General features: G+C 39.5%; 1 protein-coding gene across 1 annotated transcript; it reads left to right on the top strand.

Annotated features, from left to right (window-relative positions):
- The first annotated feature begins 12,507 nt into the window (after positions 1 to 12,507).
- Positions 12,508 to 14,204, top strand: ppp1r17 (protein phosphatase 1 regulatory subunit 17). Its single transcript, XM_073488877.1, has 3 exons — positions 12,508 to 12,584; positions 13,828 to 13,983; positions 14,134 to 14,204. Exons 1-3 carry the CDS (start codon positions 12,515 to 12,517, stop codon positions 14,202 to 14,204), a joined length of 297 nt encoding a protein of 98 aa, XP_073344978.1. The 5' UTR covers positions 12,508 to 12,514.
- The last annotated feature ends 6,757 nt before the right edge of the window (positions 14,205 to 20,961 follow it).

The following is a 20,961-nucleotide window of genomic DNA, read 5'->3' as shown; positions in this document are numbered from 1 at the left end:
GACCTTTGTTATATATTTTGTTCAGTTGTGTACTTCTCCTAGATTATTAAAACTTTACCATAACCTCATCCATGAACATTTGTGCCTGAGTCACATCAGATAGATTTTTATCAGCAGCGGTGGCTGTTTCATGGTGTATACATCAACAGTGAAGCAAGCATGAAGGCAGGGACATTTGTTTATTTGCCTCACTCATGCAATGTTAATATACCCTAAACAGCCAAATTACTTAAAGTGGAACTCTCGCCAAAATGCAACATAGGCTTTTTTTTGTGAATGTACCTGAGTCAAACCTTCATGTAAAAGCATAATTACGATGAAAAAGCCACTTTTAAGATTTACTGTATTTTAGATTTCTGGTCAAAATCATTTTCAATTGCGTGATCCCCGAGTGTGGCGTAACATGGAGCTTTCTCCTCCATGTTACGCCGCACTCGGGGATCGACGCATCTCGACTGGCAGGACGGCTACTGCTACTGCTAACGTGGGTTGTTCAAAAACCTTCTTTTTAGTAAACTCTGTGTACACAAACAATGTTCTCAATGCTCGTGTTCATGTGTAGAGACCCTGGTCATACTACGAGCAAAGTTTCATGTTGTGTCGAGTCTTCTTAGTGTTTTAAAAACAGCGATTTTGATGCTACCGTAATGTTGCCCCTAGCATGCAATTGAAAATGATTTTGACCAGAAATCTAGAATATGGTAAATCTTAAAAGTGGCTTTTTCATCGTAATTATGCTTTTACACAAAGGTTTGACTCGGTTACATTCACAAAAAAAGCCTAGGTTGCATTTTGGCGAGAGTTACACTTAAACTGCACACTAGCCGTAAGCTAACGTTAGCAAGCAAAGGCACATACTGACTACATGTATGTCAGTGGGCTTAAATTCAGGACAGCTATCTCTAAATTCATTAGCCTTATGCCAGGTTCAGACAGGACGCCGAAGCGCCGCGCTCGGAAATTCTCGCGCGAGCCACGGCCCTTCTGTTCATACCAGACATGAATTTCTCCGCGCAGGTCGGCAAATGGCTCTGCTCCTCAGCTGTTCTGTAGTCACACTTGGAGCTGTTTTTTCACCATAGGAAAGTAAATAACCGCATAAAATTACAACGCCATGTTTTTCTGACAACTGTAAATGTATGTCCACTTCACAAGGGCGTAGGTTTGGTCTCAGCTTTGGTAGTGACATTACCAGGGGTGGACTGGGACAAAAATTCAGCTCTGGCATTTTCTGTCCAGACCAGCCCACTATATTATCAGCGGACACCACGAAGAAGTCCACAAATCTCGTGGCGTCCTTTCTCACACATACTACAAAGGAGAGTCATATTCCTTGATAGCAGTTAACAAATAAAGCACGTAGCTATGAACTCAAGGACTAAAACTGACAGCTATAGCAATCAACCAATCAATCTTTGTTCATTATAGTGTCAAATCACAACAGAAGTTATGTTATGACCAGGGGTGGGACGAGACTAACGGGAAGAACCCAAAACCAGAGACGGGGTGGAGTTTTTCTCACATCATTACTTACATTTGCACAACAGTTGGTGCATTTCTCAAAACAATTAGTACAAACTGCAAAACCTTGTTGATAACCTGCAAAAGCATGTCACATGCTCAAAATAGAGGTCATTCCTCAAAACCAAGTATTCCTATCAATGAAAGTGTGTGTGTCATAAAAAAAGTCCTGACACCATCATTTATGAACAAGGTAGTCAAATGGCTTTGTCGTGTTTTCATTAGGACACTTTACTAGTGTTTCCCAATGCAAAAAAGCCAGATCTTTGTGACCTGAAAATGCTCAAGACTATACACTAACACTATACACAGCCATTTGAAAACTACAGTAAAAGTAACACATTTACACACAAATTATACCTATTAGATAGTTATCACCTCAGTAAACAATAAATGAATTGAAAGATTACAATAAATTCAATGGTAAATATTGCAAATTAAATTTATTATTTCCTAAAGGTTTACTTGTGTTTTGCATCTCTGTTTGCAGCTCATCAGGCCACGTGAATGTTTACTGTTGCTATGGCAACAAGAGACCGCTGACGTTAGCATCTGTTAGCTAGCTTAGCTAAATCATCTGAACAATAATAACCCATAATATCACAATTCGGCGTATTTGAACAAAATCAACCACAACTACCAACAGTCACAGCCCTTTAACTCTGGGCTGATGTGCTGCCACATGTTAGATTGTCAAAGTTAGAAAATAACGACTTCAGTCCCTGAGGAGCTACGTTAGCATTAGCGGCAGCTACGTTAGCATTAGCGGCAGCTGCGTTCATCAGTATGCAGTTAGTGAGGTCGCATCACATTCAATGTAAAAACGTTTTTTTACTTTGTTTTGGACATGTCTCAAACATTTAGCCGAGCCAGCCCCAGGCTGACGGTACTGACCCTGTCTGCCTCCACTCGCTCATCATCGTCAGGTCCTCCTCCCTCGTCTCCGGCGCAGCAGCACCTGTGGCTGCTGGCGGGTCGGTGTCACTGGTCCCGGCACCAAAAAGCTCCGTCAACTTCGCACATTTAGCAGCCTCCACCTCCAGAGACTTCAACTTTTTAATCGCTGTTTCTCAACTGTTTCTTCCTCTTATCCATTTCAAGTAGCGGACACAGTTTGGAAGATGCTCACTACTACCACTCACTAACGTTACTACTGGCTCAGCAGCAGACAAATATTGGTAGTGACTATTTTGCAATCCTCGAACATTGGTTGTGACATGTCACGACCATCTATATAGAAACCTACGCCCATGCCACTTCATAGTAATGAGTAGTTTTCTGTCAATTGGGGGGTTTAATTATCGAAAATAGTTTTATTTTGAAATTTGTTTTATTTTGAAAATCCACCGGATTCTCTCGTTGTTGCTTTGTTTGGCCTCCTGCCCTTGACACATTCGGCCGCAGCACGCGAAAAAAATAGACCAGACGCTGAAACGATCGCTGCACGGCGCGCGCCGGCAGCGGGGCAGACTCCGCAGCGCTTCCTATGTGAAGGACACAGTTGGTTAACAAAAATGGTTCTGCTCCTCGGCGCTTCGCAACTAGTCGCGGCGCTTCGGCGTCCAGTCTGAACCTGGCGTTAGACTGTACTTCTCTCTCTTCTTTTCTGCTCTCCTCTGTAATGTTGTTCATGAAGTAAATTAAGTACATTTCCCCTCCAGTTCCAGTCAGCAGTCATATATAGGTTATCATAGCAGCTGGTACATTCAAGTACAAATACAATCAAAATACAAGGGCAAATATAGAAACAATAAAGTACTACAAAATAGAAAAAACAATGAAATACTATGTACAATAAGTAGCTATAAAATAAAATAAAATACTGAGGTAGATAAAATACTGAGGTATCGAAGAGTAAAGGTCAGTGATGATAAGGCGCAAGAGGATAAGGTGCAGTATTTATGGTAATAATAATTCAAAGAGCATTGAAGAGCACTGAAGGTGAGGTTTGCCCAGGGTGTCATGCAAGCTAGGACTGCCACTGCTCGTTGCACAGTTTGAGAAGAGTGAGTCTAAAAGAGAGCTAATGGATGGAAATTTTAGTGTGTTTAAGACTCTCTTTAAGTCTGTGCCAGGTTAGATTCAAGTCATTAAATTCTCAGTTACATAGTAAGGGCCACCCCAACTTTGCATTTAAGGATAGTTTTTTTTGTTGACAAAATTATTTTTCAGTGTTTAAAAATAATTTTACATCTATTTTTCAGTTGTTCTGTCCTAAGTAAAACAGTATTCCTGTGTTACTCATGAATTGTTTTTCTGTAAGGTTTCTAATTATAATTCTTTCTTTTTGAGTAGAAGATGCACAGACTGTTGGATGAGCAGTCTCTGCTCTGCTCTCAACTCAGAGTCTTTCTACCTGGAACGGCACCCAGATCATTGCGCCCCAACGAGAGTAAGACAGTTGCCACTCAGTGCTGTCTGCTGCCCTGGACCCCACCGGCTGATGTGCAGAATGGCCACGTCCCCTCCTGTATAACCTGGAACATGGACTATGCCAGACAGTCACCTCCTGAATCAGAGAGCACCTTCGAGGGCATCAGCTGTTCCCCCACTAAGGCAGACAAGCTAGACATAGTGGGCATCCTCCAGAGAGTAAGAACATCACATTATGATCTGTAGGGAAACACGTAAAGAGTGAGCAATCCTTTACTGTTGACTGCTACCTTAAAGACTTCTAAATCAATTACTCTGAACCAATATAGTAAAACAAGATGGCATCTTGTTTTTTTTTTAAAAAAAAAAAATGTATTCACATTTCTGGAGATATTAACGCATACAGTATAATTAATCTATAAAGCAAGGAATCTCTGTCTGTCTGTCCGTCTGTCTGTGTTTTCTTTGGCACATCTTAAGAACCATTCCTCTGATCTACTTTACACTTATTGCTGAGGACTCAGTGAAGTGCAATTTTCGAATTTAATGCAGTTTGGACATGGCACATGTTCACAATGAATACATTTTAAATAAACAACCATTCTGAGATACACACTCAGCGAGCAGACAACAGTTGGAGTAATAAGTGAGTCACAGAAAAGTAATTGTTTTACATGGCATGCTCTAAAGACAGAAAAGTAGACAGAAAAAACAGTCCAGCAGATTAATTATAGGAAGTATGTCTGTCCCGGTGTGAGCGCAATTGCAGTATCATAGTTACTGAAACGATATGTGTTGCATTCGCTGCTACAGAAAATAAATTAGAAGTCCCTGTTCATGCAACATCTTCTGCATTCCTCACAGCAGAGTTGGACCAGACAATGAAAAAAAGGGGGGTTAATGGTAACTTAGAACATCAGCCTAGTGTGACAGGGATTTGTATTTCCATTACAACAAGGCTAAGTGCTAGAAGGAATCTGACACCTTTGTGTACAGTAGTGTTCAAAGGAGCAGCAGTCAAATATTCTTTCCCTTTGCAGTCTTGTCGAAGTATCACTACTATTAAAGCTCTGCTACTTTGGTGATAAACACATGTCCTATAAATCCTTCACAATAAAAGTCCCTGGTAATGTAGTTATTAATAGCTTTAACTTTAAGCAGCAAAATCCAACGTTTTCACCAGCAGTAACTTAACATGACTTCTGAGACAGCTAGAGGCCCACTGACACAAATTAATATTAGTGTTGGCTTTTGCTACATATTGCTATATCCAAAGCCAACAGTTTCCTCTTCACCCCCTTGTTAAATGTAATTTCGGCACTGCTTGCAACCCTAATTCAACATTGCACCTTGTATCACTGTATGTTCTTATGTGACTATTTTATATTTTCTGTTCATTTAAAAGTCATAAAGAGAAAATAAAGGGATTAATTAAATGCAACAGGTAGATATTTCAATCTGTAAATTGTTTCAATTATTTACCCAGCTCCACACTGATGCAACAATACACTTGCTAGTGATTATCTTAAATATGTATTACTCCTGTGTTGAAATAGATCCATGCCATAACCATTTTAAGGTTTAAATCAAGTACTGAAGCAATAATAGTCATTATACAGTTCAGGGAAAGGGTTTTTGACATTCAGTGGTCCAGCATTTTTTAACAGAGGGTCTGTTGTTATTATAAATGACATAACACAGCAGTGACGTGGAAATTAGATGATGATGATGGTTATTAGATGATTAAATAAAAACAATTGGAATATTAATTAGAAAAGTTTTTGATATTTGTTTTTGGTAAATTAATTGTCAAAGTAATAAAGTTATTAAAGAATCATTATCTTTACAATTATTGATAAATTAGTCGATAGATTAATCAACTAATCGGTAAAGAATTATTCGATTAAAGCTACCATAAGCCTTATTTTCAAAGTATATGTTTAAGTTGTGTAGTGGTCAAATGGCATTGAATCTGATCTGATATACGGCTAAATAAGCAAACGTTTCAGCATTCTCCAGCTTATTTGTTTGAGTTTTGGCATGACTAGCTTAATACTGTATTGATTCCTATCATATAATAGAATTATATTATCATGTAAGTAATAATGTCTGTATGTAATAATGAATTAATGTCTAGTAAATTAATATGAAGGAAAATAGCAGTACAACATTCATTACTTGCAAAGTACAATTCTTGCACTGGTTCTGGTTGTATTTTTTGTATATAAAATTTGGTCTAATTTGCCTAATTCTATTTTGCTAGTTAAACGGCGGATAATCTGGGGCTAACCTGCGGCGCAAAGAGGTGGTATTTAGACTGAATTAGTCATGGGTGTGTTTTCATTCATAAATCAAACCAATCCCAGTGTCCTCTCCTATTCCCTTGAAGAGCCAGGTGCACCAGGATCTGACACATATCAAACAGTAGCACTCATCTTTGCTGAGGAAAAAGGAAGTAATCCTTGGCTGCTGGACCCTCTGCCCTGCCATTTCACAATCATCTGTCCCATCAACATCTCTGTTTGACTGCATATGAAAAAATTAACTGATATGTAAGGAGGAGGAGCACTACTGCAAGTCCCTCTGTGTGTGTATGATTCACAGTCCGTGGATCAGGCGGAATAGGTCATAAAAAGTATCAATAACGAGAGGGGTGAAATATGTCCTTAATGAGGAAAATATTAACCTGCATCGATCCTGCAGCAGAAACAGAAATTATACATCAACATGCGCATTTGCGCACAAGACAGAGCTGATCATTTAAAACTCCTGACTCATTTCCTTTGGAGAGTTTATAACTACAGTAATTAGTTTTGCTGATTAAATGTGCAACAATATTTGTTACAGTGACATTACTGCGTTCATGGAAATGTTTAAAATGACTGAAAGCAGCCTCTCAAATCATAAAATCAGAGTGTATGAACAGTGTGAAACCACCTGTGTAGGTGCATCTAATGCGTCCTTTAGACCAGCTTTTTGTGGGTCTATTGTGCAGTCACTTTCTGTTGCCTCAAGATAGCAATCCACCATCAGTGTGCCTGACCACATTAATTTTATTTTTTTTTATTTGATTAAAAGTGAAAACTACATTAACTGGAAAATCGGTGTCCACTTACTTTTCCCACTATTTCTGCCGATGTGTCACTATGCAGAATATAAGGCTAAAGGTGGTCAAACTTGAAATGCAGCAGACCTTGCTGTTAGCATGTTCACCCATCAAAATCAAAATGCTCCATATGCCTGCCAAAACCGATTACTGCATGCACTGCGATACACAATAACCACAGCAGACATTTTCGACATACAGAGAGGAAAGATTCAGGACAAACAACTATCAGCCCTATTTAGCTGCCGGTTAAATATACTTTTGCATATAACCCTTTTGTATTCTGTATTCCATGACAAGGATTACAAGCATTGGAGAAGTAAAACAGACTTATTTCTATGATCAACTGTCCCAATTTTGCCATAGGCAAGCCAGAGGTAATGTTAATTAAAATATTCAGGTGAACTGCGAAACAGAAATATCCTGTTTCACAGTTCAGTGCAGTGCATGCAGAGTACCATGCTAGATAGATCTAATCATTTACATGAGATCAGATGTAAGTTCAGTCTGACTAATTTCTAAATGTGAATGTTGTGTGTCCTGTTTTCCAGCTGAAGGAGTCTTTGCGTCACTCTGTGAACACAGACTCAGTGGAATAAAAGGTGAGTTAGCAACAACTGCTCTTACCAACCTCTAGCCACTTGACGCTTGTTTTTGACATCAATGATTTTCAATTTGTAGGCCCCTATATACATTTTCAGCGCGATGCAAAGACATCCCTCCAGTGTCAAACTCTACACATACATCATTTTACATAGTGAAGCTCAAACATGCAACTGTAGGAGTTAACATTTTACAATAAGGATACATTAATTAACATAAGTTGATGCAGTGATAAATGTGAACTAACAGTTAATTAATGTGTCTAGTAATCATTTTCTAATGCTGTTCATGTAAACAGGTATAAAAACAGCATACACAATAATTTATAATGTATACATAATTAATACATACATAATATAATGTTTTATAGATGTTTAAATAAATAATAAATATATACATCAATAATACAACTAGAACATTTGTATTTCCTGCAAAAATACAGTGTGAATGCTAACAGTTGCCGAATATATAGAAAAGGGAAGAATAATTGCCTGAAATGCATAAAACTATAATGCATTGCACTACACTGCTAAAAAGCCCTCATGTAGTAGGGTAGTAGTAGAATGAGTAGTACATGTAGTAATAGTAGTACTAAAAGTAGTAGTAGAAGTAGTGGTAAAGTAGTATTATTAGTAGAGTACTAGTAGTAGTAGAACAAGTAGCAGTAGCAGTAGTTGAGTAAGTAGTAGTATAACTACTAACTGAACGTATGCTGAAGCAGTAGCAGAAGTTCGAAATTTTCCCCATAAGAATGAACTGAGTTTGAAATCCAGGAGATGAAAGCCCACGAGTGCCTTCTGTCCAGCTGGGTGCAGATAGTGTTTGCGTGGCTGTCAAAGGGTGTAGCCTGTGCTGCACAAGCATTCAAAGCCAGCTTTATCTCTGCAACACAATACATAACTGTCATAATGTCAAAACTGCTATTTATTCACATTCTGTTGATCATTGAGTTGATTTTAATGTTTTTTCAACTAAAATTCTTACACATTGCCCCTTTAATTATACAAGTCTAGAATAATATTGTTGAACTATTGCTACTGAAATATAGAACTATATATGACACAGTATATTTTACAGCTTAAAAAGCAACATAAATTATTAAAATCCAAACCCACAAATATAATGTCTGGAGTCATTAAGTTTACACTAATAATGACTGCAAATTGTATTTTGGATTTGTGCTTCTTACACACATTTTATATCATCTGTGTTACAGGTGTCTGGGATGCCACATCAGACTTCATCTGACTAATAAGAACCTGCACTTTCCTAATGTTTTCCAATCACTAAAGACTCCAAGAGACTGTTTTTTTATTAAAAAATATATCATCTTAGGATCTAAAACAAGACTGTCAATCTGAGTTATTTAATGAAGATGTTAATACCACCTCTGCTCAGAGAATACACAATGTTTAAAATGAATAATATTATACCACTATAATAAACCTTAGAACAATGAAACATGTTTTTGTTCTTTGTATGTTCACGTTTTCTAAGTTTTATAGTCAAAAAATATGTTAAGGCTGTGTGGCAGAGGAGGTTTGGAACAATGGCTCAAGTGAAGAACAGCACACACTTCAGGGCAGGATGTGCCAATTACCAGAGTAGGCCTATAATCCCTCATTGAGACTTCAAAAGGCTCTGGTTTGATTGGAGCGTCATAAGTGTTTTATTTGTAAGGAACAGAGCTTATATAACTCATCTGCTATTGAAAGGAAATGACCATCTGTTGCTCCTGTTCACTGCATACACAATGTCACTGCATATTTATGTTGGGGTACAAAGGTAGGGCAGGTTTGGTTATTAGCAATTAATAATTACTAATAGTAATAAGTATCAATTAATAATATAAATTATTAATATAAATTCACGTTATGGAGCACAACCCTGAAATCAGGGGCCATTAACCAGACCGAAAAACAGTCTCAAAAGAAGGGATTCACTTTAAATGTGAAGATTTATAAAATATTTAAAAATAAAGGAAAAGTGACGGAAATGAATCTGAGCATTGACCATCACAACCAGCTATTATCACAAAGCATATGCACGATTAATCACATAAAAATTGCTCTGTACAATATAATAGAATTTATAAATGTTAGCAAATTGATAAATAATCAATTATACTTCAATCATTCAACTACAGCAGCTAAACAATGAAACTAAAAAACACTAAAACAAGAGAACTCAAACAAACAACAAAAAAACGTGTGTGTGTGTGTGTGTGTGTGTGTGTCAGAGAGAGAGGGGGGGAGAGAAACAGAGAGCCAAGATGGTGGACGTGGAGAAGGAGAGCCAAGATGGTTGACGCTATCTCTTGGGAGATGACGTCATGGGAGTGTTCAAGATAGCAGACGTGGGCATGTCACGCCACGGGCTGATCAGTGGAGGTGACCACGCGAGGCTTGAACATAACAATGGCGGAGCAGCGTCTGCTGACCTAGCACATGCCTTTAATCACAGTATGTTTGGGACAGACTTGAACTGGCAGGTTCTGAATTTTGTGTATGTGCTGCTGCGACACGCGTGCCTGATGTTATAGCAGGGTGGTTAACGATTATTTTCCACAAGCCGCTCCGAGATTGTGTGTGTGTTTACCCGAACATATGTGTGTGTGTGTATGTGTACGTGTGGGTTAGTAGAGAAAGAGAAAAGGGGATAACGCTCAGAGCGCAGCAAGGAGGAGGAAACAGCCATGGAGGGAGATAATACTCTATCACTCAGTGGCCGGTGAATGGACTCAGGCTCGAAGCTAATGCTTTGCCAGTTTCTGACTGAAGCAGTTGTCATTTTCACAACCAGTGCTCAATTGGGTGAATAGCAAATGTGCTTGTGCCCACCTGTGCACCCCTGGGCCTGTTGGTCTTACCCCTAGATTCCACCGGGCGCGTTACATCCGATATGGCTGCCAGAGCTGATTGTGGCCGCTCTATACAATGCTCGTGTTTCCACTGGCTGCTCCAGGGCACGTCTCAGCAGTGCCCCAGAAGCGGCTCTCCACTCTGCTCTACAGACATTAAGAACTGAGTCTATTTTGGGCAGAAGTAGACCGCAGCCGCGTCAATCTACACAGAGCAGAATGAACCAGACAGGAAGCCAGGAACAGTATAGTGCATCTGGTCAATAAAAAATAAAAAAACCCACTGTGTGCCGACTCGGGATCCACAGCACAACAGTCGGGAATAGTCTGCTGAAAAGTGTCTGCTTAATGTAAAATGTAGAATGATGAAATAAACACAATCAGAGCAAGTCAACAACATCAGGCAGGCATGACGCTCCGCTTCCGAAACACTCGCAGTGGCATATAAAGGCGTGTGGAGGATGGAACAAAACACACATGCCAGGTAACAAAGACGTGCTCTGACCTGGTCTATTTTTATACAGATCATACAGAGTAAAGACTTTTATACAGACTCATACAGAGTAAAGACTCCAGACTCCAAACTCCAGGCACAGTCAGATTCTCCTCCATACCTCAAACTGTGGTAAATGTAATTAGCTTTTTTGCAGAATACGATTAAACTGTACACCCCCCTGATTTGAAAGTTTTCCTGTGAGACAGTGTCTATAATTGCAGTTTGCATACAATAAAACCTTTTTTAATGAATAACCTTGGACAGCATTCACTTTCGGTTTAATTCCTCCCATCTTGTTTTCTGTGTTGAAAAACCTTTATGTAGATTGCAACAGCAGACTCATGTAGGTCATTTGCCTGAAAATATTACATATGTAGGTAAGAAAGAAAGAAAGAAAGAAAGAAAGAAAGAAAGAAATCTACGATCAAGGACACCAGCCACCAGAATACACCAGATTTTTTTCATCAACATCCATGCATTTTTCCCTGATAAATTACAGAAATGTGGAAAAAGCCCTATCTCACAATGTTAAAGAAAGTGAGAAAAATTCCTGGATCCATCCCTTCATCCAGATCCACACCAAAAATTAACGGGATCTATTCTGGGCTGAGACCCATCCTCCATTCAAGTTTGTTGCATTCATGCATTAGCATTTAGACATTCATGTAAAATAGACTTGTGCCGTGATTTGAGGGTTAAAACAGCTGTATAATGAATTTTATCTACATGACAATTATACCTTTTATTATAATCAGTATTATAGTATTATAATCAGCTCAGAAACATGTTATGTATACTGTAAGCAAATGAAAACATATGAGTTTGTTGTATAATTTTAAGGAAACACTACGCTGAGTGCTGAATAAACACTCCCTCTCCATCTCAGTCAATTGTAATTCTAGCTTCAGCAGTTTGTCCAGATGGGCAGGGGCTGTCTGTGGCAGATAACGTATGCAGAAAAGAGAGGATGCTCCTCCTCCGAGCTTCATTGCCCAGAGTTACACTGCTCCACTCTGTCTCTGAGACACTGCTGACACTGAGGTAAGAACACACTTTAATTTTTTATATGTATCTTCAGTTTATTTTTATTCCTCTTCTGGCTGAAGCTTTTTATGCTTTTGTTTTCTTCTTTGCTGTTCTCATATTTATTTGCAGCCAAATCTTTAACCACTTTTGTTTCTTTTTAGTTCTTTGGTTTCCTTGAGTTCATTTGATTTGCCATGCCCACAGTCATCCTCGCTCATTTGAAAAAGCACGTGAAATTAGGACCAAAATTCTTGCACTTACTTGACAAAATGTTGTAACAAATTTTTTTTTTTTTTTTGGACAAGTTAAGAGGCAATGAATGTTTGCTGTTTGAATGTGGTGGTTTGAGCAGAGCTTGTGTTGATGCTGTTTAGTCTAAACATGAGGCAGATGTGTCAATGATGCAGTCCCCTCCACCGAAGTGCGTCATCCTTTGTTAGTGTGCGCTAATGAATAATGAATGTATGTGTGTGTGTGTGTGTGTGTGTGTGTTATGTGATCTTTGTTGAAAGCCTAGAGGACCTCAGAGATGACAACTGGCTGTGTGAGGTCGACCCTGGAGCCTGAACATCGACTGATGATACAGGAGAGCATGCAATGTAAGCACAGAGGTCTGCTCATTTCAACGTCTTGATTATTTCATTCATTTATAAAATAACAACAACCACAACAACAACAATAATGATAAAAATAATAATAATACATTGTTTAATCAACAGACACATTGTGCTACTGGAAATGTAACATAGTAAATGGCACAACGTAAAAAATAATCAAATAATCAAAACCTAAAAAATGAAAATCACAATCCTTACTAGCAAACTGCAACTTTGCCAGAAGGACTTCAACTCTCATTTCAACACACATTATTAAAGTTTAGGATGGAGCACCTGAACATCCACCTATCTGATCAGGCTAAATAGTTGTCTCAGTGTAATATTGGCAAAAGGGTGGCACTGTCAAAAGGCTGTGGCCTGTGGTTGTCTCTCACAATAACATTGTTGTTATCTTCACAGTGAGATCTGTGGAGTAAGCACTTAAGGTATCATTGGTTCATATATAGAATTTTGGAAAAGGTTTTTTTTTTCATCTGGATGAACCCACCCTTAAAAAAGGATCAGGGGGCTCATTTATAAGCAGGCATAAAAGAGGCGTAACATAACATTCATAAGGCGTTTGCCTTAGTGTATAGTGGTCAAGGCTTTGCATGACCATTTATGGTTGTGTGTGGGTGTGGAGAGGGCGGCATAAGGGGCTGATTCATGTGCGCACATTTCCAAGTTGATGAGGGATTTATAAAAGGAAATTGCGTATTGTTGGGCAGACACCAGGTTTTGTAAATCAGAACATTTTTTAGAGAATGTACGTAGGCAAACATTCAGTGTGGATTCTCCGCAGAATTTTATAAATGAGACCCCATATCATCTCTGTGTTTAAGAGCAAAAAATTCTATAGGCAGAAATCTTCAGATTGTACACCTTGAACTATTTGCATAGGGTTAAGGGCTGTACACACCAAGAACGATGACTATAACAATAACTAATGATAACAATTTGAGCATCCACACTGATGAACGATAACATTCTGTAAACAGTGGCAGTGAGCACGCAAATCACTCTGAAATTGATCCTAACATCGTTTGCCACTGTTATCCTAGTTATGGACTCCACCATACAGTTGTGTTATAATAATTTTTTAAATGTTTAATGTCTATTAGTTATTGTTATCGTTCTTGGTCTGGATGACCTTTTAGAGAACCGTCTTCTGTACAAGTCTGTTCTATGGTGTGGTGAAGTTGGTGCACAAGTTATTCTGGTAACAGTTTGTCTGGCTGTGTGACAGACCAGGAAGTGCCTGAGAACCTCATGGATGGGAAATCAAAGATGAAGGATAATAAAGAGGAGGATGCTCAATGCTCAGAGAATCAAGGGGAAGACCAGCAGAAGAAACCTCGCAGAAAAGACACACCCATCCTCAACTCTCCTCCACACATACCAGGTCAGCAACTCCATCAAAAACCTAGATGACTTCACTCCATAGTTGGACAAAGTTTTGCCATTGACCTTCATTTTCTTTTACAAATAAGTTGAACTAATCTAGAGATTTTTTTTCCATTTAAAGCTGACAACATGTTTTCTTTCTCTCTAGGAGTAAGACCACTAAAGGCAGAGAAGCAGGTGATCCACTTAGAAGATGAGGAAAAGGATATGAAAGATTGAAACCTTTACTTAACTTTTATTTTGTTATCAATAAATGTTTTTATGTTCACTGTCTCATTAAATATTGCTTTAACCTAACATTTAATTTTCACAATGTCTTTCTGGTTCTGATTTCTTAATGAAGAATTAATTGAAGAGAAAACTAGCCTTATGCATTGCAAACCTGTATCATACTGTGAGCCTAAAACCTAGATCTTACAGAACAGTGACTTTTGTGTTTATTGCAATAAATAGTGTGTGAAACCAGTTAGTAAGAAAGCAGAGGAGATGACTTTGTTAGCTAAAGGAAATGGCGTAGATGTTACCATTACGTGTGGTTGTTGTACTATTTGAGGTTTTACTGCAGGACCTTTACCTGACAGCTGTAAGCCTACAAGTTATTTTACATGCACAACATGATCTCTGCTCCAATGTGTTTCATCCAGGATTATTGTCTCTTTCCATTTAGCCAGCAGCTGGAGTTAGATTTTACACAATAGCTGATGATCTTCTAAAAAAAACAATGTATTGTTAAAAATTCAACCAGTCGTTTCCAACCTCTTTGGCTCGTGACTCCATATGAAAAAGCAGAATCTAGTTGGGGCTCCTTGTCAAATATCAGGTCTGTTAGTTGTAAGCACCCCCCTCTGAACCTCTGTGTTCCATTAAATACCAGAACTGCTGAGCTTTTTCTTAATTGATTACATCGATCAACACAAGTGGAACCATCAAAATATTGTTTAATACATTCTCATTACAGAAGAATAAACATTTGACTGTACTTTTTCATAATAAAAGAAATGACAGATTCATATGCAATAACAAATCTAAACATACAGAATAAAGAACACATATACAGAAATAATCTTTCACTGATGAATATGATACTGCAGACTTCTGCATTCTGACATCAACCTCCATTTTACAGCATAATATGAAAATTAACAGGCGTTCTCCATCATTCAACAACCAGTAAGTGTATAAACACAGACTGACTGAATCAGAAAAAGAAAGACAGAACGTGATGCAGACTCATGTCCAGGTTCCAGGTGGAAGAGGTGTTTGAGTGTGGCGCAGAAGGAGTGGAGGACCCACCAGCTGATGGTGCTGCTTCAACCTTTCTCGATCATCAGGACACAGCTGATCCTCTCAACACCTCCACCTTTCTCATCACTCTGACAGAGATCACCACGATTCCCAGCTGATGAGAGAAGCAGAGAGACAGTAGAAGTGATAAATGAGTGTTTACAGAGACTCCCTCCATCAGCTATCAGTCAGTGATATAAAGACCAGCAGGACTTCAGTCCTGTTCAGACCACAAGTGGAGCGGCTGTGTAGCGTAGCCAGCTTCCTTTCAGCTCTCATGTTAACATGTTGGAGTGAAGCTCACAGACCTGCAGACACTTTGGACATCAAGTCTGTTTACTCTGCAGGTTTCACTGAAGGACACGGTGGAAATAAACTGCTGACAGTCCCTGAACGCATCATTACTGCAGGAACACAGATATTCACTGCTCTCTTTAATGATGGACGGCTGTTTGGGTTCAAAGCTGTTAGAAACCAGAGTATCAGTCACATTTGAATATTTCATCTACTTTTGAAATATGACAATGTAAATATGGAGTCCTGATCACAATATTATATTTTTTTTCAGGAAAGTGGAGTCAGAAAATCAAATCATCTTCAGTTTAAACTATTCAGTCAGTATAAGCATCATATAGCTTCATAAATCTATGATCCCTCTCAGATGGGAGGGGTTGGACTTCAGAGCTGAGACCAGAGAAGCACAGCTGATCTCTGACAAACTGCAGCTCCTCAATCTGAATAAAGAATAAATGATGTAAGTTTAGAAGACAATGTTCCTGCTTGAAATCATTCAGTGATTAATAATCTGTTCAAATAGAAAATGAGAAAATGGAAACTCCAAACATCTGAACCCAACAGGACGCAGGTTAAAACCTCTACAATACAAAAGGTGACAAAGAGCTCTCATTAATATTAATGACAACGTGCCGCTACTTCAATTAAGACGTCGTGACTTCACCTCTTAAACTCTGCAGCTCCACCAGTGGCTCCATCTATACAAACTCATGTTGTGAAGCCAAACAAATAAAAACTCACAAAAAAATGATTTTAGATCACAAAGTTTCCAAAGCTGCAAATATGTCAGGATGAATTCTGGGGAAGAGTAAACAAAAGACCTCTACTTTTTTATTCATTTTTATTTTTTTAGTAAAAGTGGAGTCAGAAAATCAAATCATCTCCAGTTTAAACTATTCAGTCAGTATAAGCATCATATAGCTTCATAAATCTATGATCTCTCTCAGATGGGAGGGGTTGGACTGCAGAGCTGAGACCAGAGCAGCACATCTGCTCTCTGCAGCTCCTCAATCTGAATAAAGAATAAATGATGTAATAAATCTGTTTATAGTCCAATCAATGTTCAGTTGTTTAATGTGCAGTTCAACATGTCTGTCCTAATCATTAGCTTTATCCTTAAATGATTGAGTGACTTTGTTATTGTGTTATTGTTATTGTCTTCTACAGGCATAATCTAAATGTCACCAATTAGGTAGATAAACACTGCACAAGAGCAAAATACATGAACTGACTACAGTTTAGACTCTTCAGTCCTGCACATAGAAGCTTCACTCCTGAATCCTTCAGTTCGTTGAAACTGAGGTCCAGCTCTCTCAGATGGAAGGGGTTGGACTTCAAAGCTGAGGCTACGACTTCACAGTCAGTCTCTGTCATCACAGACTTTCTGGTTGTAAACTCTCAGAGAAAATAAAACAGAAAGTCAAATAAAATCTGACACTTTATCTAAAAAACAGACATTAACACATTTGGCTGTAGCTCAGCTGGTCAGTTGTTAATGATCCCTCAATGGCAGCTTTAGACCAAAGTGTCTCCCAAACAAGGTGATGTGATTTGTGTCTGCAGCACTCAGTGGACATCATGTTCAAAAAAAGTTAAACAATCACTGGAGGTTGTAACAGCACTTGTATGCATTTACCTCAGTCATGTGCTTGTATGTAGTCTATGCATCTTTTAATATCACTCTGCTTTTCATCAAAGGTTGTTTTATTATTATTTCATAGTTAATAGTTTTACTCAAGTGGAGTTCAGCTGTTTAACAACTTAATTTCTTCTTGTAGTTTGGTGATGATAAAATCTCTCCACTGAACTGAACCTGCTGAGTTCTCCTTCACTGGCAGGATGAACCCTGATGTTGTCCCAGGAGCTGAATGTGTGATAGCTCTGGAGTATAGAGAGACAGACAGAGCGTCCTCATTGTTTATGAATCAAACTAATTTATAATATAGAAACACATGAGAAAATAAATTGATTATAAGGAAGTAAACAATGTAAAGTTGCTCCTTCTATTTACACCGAGGCCTCTGTGACATTAAGACCACACTGCTCCAGGTCTTCTTGGTAGAACATGATGTTTCCTGTCTCCAGATGTTCAAACGCCAGCATCCCCAGCTTCAGAAGAACTTCCATGTCAGCCTCCGTGAGCTCCTGTGGACTCGTCTCATGTCCATTATCATACTTGTTCTTCTTCCTCTTTGTCGGAACCAGCAGGAAGTGTGAGTACATGTCAGTCAGGGTCTTGGGCAGCTCTCCTCTCTGGTCTGTAGTCGACATGTGCTCCAGAACTGTAGCAGTGATCCAGCAGAAGACTGGGATCAGACACATCCTCCTTCTGGGCGTCAGTGAAGCCTCGTACTTCTGTCACCCTGTCAACACGTGAAGGAGGGATCTGATTGGCTGCTGTAGGTCTGGAAGTTATCCAGACGAGAGCCGAGGGAAGCAGCTTCCCCTCGATGAGGTTTGTCAGCAGCACGCTGACTGATGACTTCTGTGTGACATCAGACACGACCTCATCCTTCTTGAAATCCAGTGAAAGTCTGCTTTCATCCAGGCCGTCAAAGATGAACAGAAGTTTACAGACAGCGAGCTTCTCTGCTGTCACCTTCTGTAATGTTGGATGGAAAACATGGAGCAGCCTGAGAAGACTGTACTGCTCTGATCAGGGTCAGCTCCCAGAACCAGCAGACTGACGTCTTGGTTTTCAGAGCCCTCTGCCCAGTCCAGAGTGAACTTCTGCACTGAGAAGGTTTTTCCAACTCCAGCGTCACCGTTTGTCAGCACAGCTCTGATGTGTTTCTGTTGGTCAGGTGAGGCTTTAAAGATGTCGCTGCACTTGATTGGAGTGTCGTGGAGGGTCTCCATCTTGGAAGCTGTCTCCAGCTGGCTCACCTCATGTTGGGTATTAACCTCTTCACTCTGTCCCTCTGTGATGAAGAGCTCAGTGTAGATCCTGGTGAGGAGGGTTCCACTTCTTGTTTCATCAATTCCTGTTTCTGTTCCTTCAGTCACACGTTCACACCTCCTCCTCAGACTGATCTTATGTTCATCTAACACCTCCTGCAGACCAACATTCACTAAAAAAAGGGAGAAAAGTGTGAGACAAAACAAAACACAATGACAATCTGCACATTATTTTCACTTTTGTTTTAAAAAGGACCAAAATAAGAATATATAAAGCAGTAAAAGGTGCTGCTGTAGGTGCACTGGCCTTTTACAGGAGGGCTGTAACAGTAGAGCATCCCATTTCTTAGTTTTCAGATAAACTTGAATGCCTTTAGAAATGGTGCTCAACCACTGAGATGGAGGCATTGGCACTAATGGCTCCAGGACTTTTTGAGGTTTCTGTCAGCTTGTCTGCTGCTCCTGTGGTTGTTTTTACACATTACAATCATCTCGTTTTATTGGTGCAGTAGTCCAGTTTTTTTTGGGATTTATTTCTGTTAGGTTTAGTTCTAATGTTGGTCTGGCTTCGAGGGCAGAAACAAGATCCTACGGCCCGTCATTGGTTGTTCTGGCTTCTCTTCCCCTTTGTTGATTTTGGTGGGCCCATCGACCCTCTGTTATTTGTTGTTGGTGTTGATTTATGATCGCATTTATAATGTTTTTACTGCAACTACTTGACTGTTTTGGTTTTTTTAGACCTCTTTTGAAAAGAGCCTCTCTGGTGTTCGTAACGCACGTGTACTGTAAGTTAGCATACCCAAGTTCTCCCAGACTTCAACACCTTCTACTGGAGACCAGTGGCTGCTGGAATCTGATTCAAGTCAGTGGTACTTGCCTATCCTTCTGCAAATGGCTCAGACTCATCCTTCATTCAAGTCAAGGTCAAACCAAAAACACATGGGTATTAGTATGGCTTCGTTTGTCCCCAAAATAGGCCCAGGTGAAGTCTGGGTGCATTAGTCAAAGCCTCTTCCAATCAGCTCGTTAGAAAACAATAGGAGGGAATATATATAAGGCTGTGCAGAGATGGCAGCGGCGTTGGAAGTAGGGAGATTAGTAATTGAAAAAAAAAAATACAATAGACAAGTCATGGACAAAAAGATTCCCAAAGAAATCCTGGATTTAAAAATCCACAACATTCTGCCCGAGGGCCTTACCAAACACCAGAGGTATTCCATAAAAAGAAGAGCCTCAACTTATGTGCTCAAGGGTAAGTATTGAATTGATCTACCATCATTTACAATATGTACATTTGTTCTGTTGTATAAAGACTGAGGACTTGTTCTTGTCCAGAGGATGGTCTTTACTACATATGTAGAAGAAGACAGGACAAGACGGAGCACTTGGCCAAAGTGCTCACCTCAGCCACAGAGGCAGACCTGGTGTTTAAGGAGATGCACTGCAGTCCACTGGGCTCCCACTGTGGCGTCAAAAAAACACACCATGCCATTATCAGCCGTTACTACTGGCCTGGAATGGAGGCTGACATCCGCAAGTGGGTAAGTAAGTCGGCTCACCCAAATTTGCCATTGAGTTTTTGACATTAAGGCCTACTTAACAAAACAATCTTTCAAATTGATGCAATAATACATTGGATTGAATTAAACATACACTATCTTTTTGAAACCAAAGGCCTATGAGCCACATTTATTTGAATATTTTTTGGCTTCAGGTTGCCCATTGTCCAGACTGCCAGGCCAAGCGGGCAAGTCTGAAGGAAAAGACACAGTACAAGCCAATACAAGTGAGGTTACTTGTGCAACTGCCTTTTGCATGCAGCAAATTGTGCTTACCTACCAACTACTTCTTGTACAGATGTCTACTTATCCTATGCTGTTTTCAGGTTTCAGAGCCATTTGAGCTTGTGGGGATGGATCTGATGAGGCTTACTGTTACAGAGGATGGTAATCAATTAGTGCTGTCAGTTAAACGCGTTATTAACGGCGTTAACAAAAACCCATTTTAACGGAGTCAATTTTTTTTATCGCAAGATTAACGTTCTTTTTGGCCTAGCAAACTGTGTAGTTTTTTCACACGCTGTTGCAACAACTAGTAATGTTAGGAAAAACTACAACACCACACCGGATCTAGCTAGACCTGAAGTAAAATAACAGGCACGCCGTTTGGGCTTCCGAGCCGGCCAAAGAGTAGTAGGCACGTTACGTTTTGAGTGGATGGCGAGCGCGAGATGCCGAAATGGATGCCAATAAGATTCTGAATGGAGAGTTTACTTTTTAAACAGTTGCCAAATGGTTCCATTGACAAGACCAAAGTGATCTGTGTCTTTTGTTGTTTGCGAACTGAGCTATCATCGTAGCACCTCCAGTCTGAAATACCACTTGATGGCAAAGCACACAGCTGATGCGAATTCTCCGCCCCCTTGTCCCCCCTAGTTTACCTGACATGTGCACTTTATAATTTTATATCGCCCTCGTTTAACTGCACTATAGGCTGAGTC

Source organism: Pagrus major, chromosome 19 (genome assembly GCF_040436345.1).
Source record: "Pagrus major chromosome 19, Pma_NU_1.0".
In the NCBI taxonomy this organism is placed as follows: domain Eukaryota; kingdom Metazoa; phylum Chordata; class Actinopteri; order Spariformes; family Sparidae; genus Pagrus; species Pagrus major.
This window is presented reverse-complemented; position numbering and strand designations above follow the sequence as displayed.

What these genes read in the sequence shown, in the direction of transcription:
- ppp1r17 (XM_073488877.1), top strand. Translation starts at nt 12,515, where the DNA reads ATGACAACTGGCTGTGTGAGGTCGACCCTGGAGCCTGAACATCGACTG. An exon ending in GATACAGGAGAGCATGCAAT is followed by an intron (nt 12,585 to 13,827) that starts GTAAGCACAGAG and finishes GCTGTGTGACAG; the next exon opens with ACCAGGAAGTGCCTGAGAAC. An exon ending in CTCTCCTCCACACATACCAG is followed by an intron (nt 13,984 to 14,133) that starts GTCAGCAACTCC and finishes CTTTCTCTCTAG; the next exon opens with GAGTAAGACCACTAAAGGCA.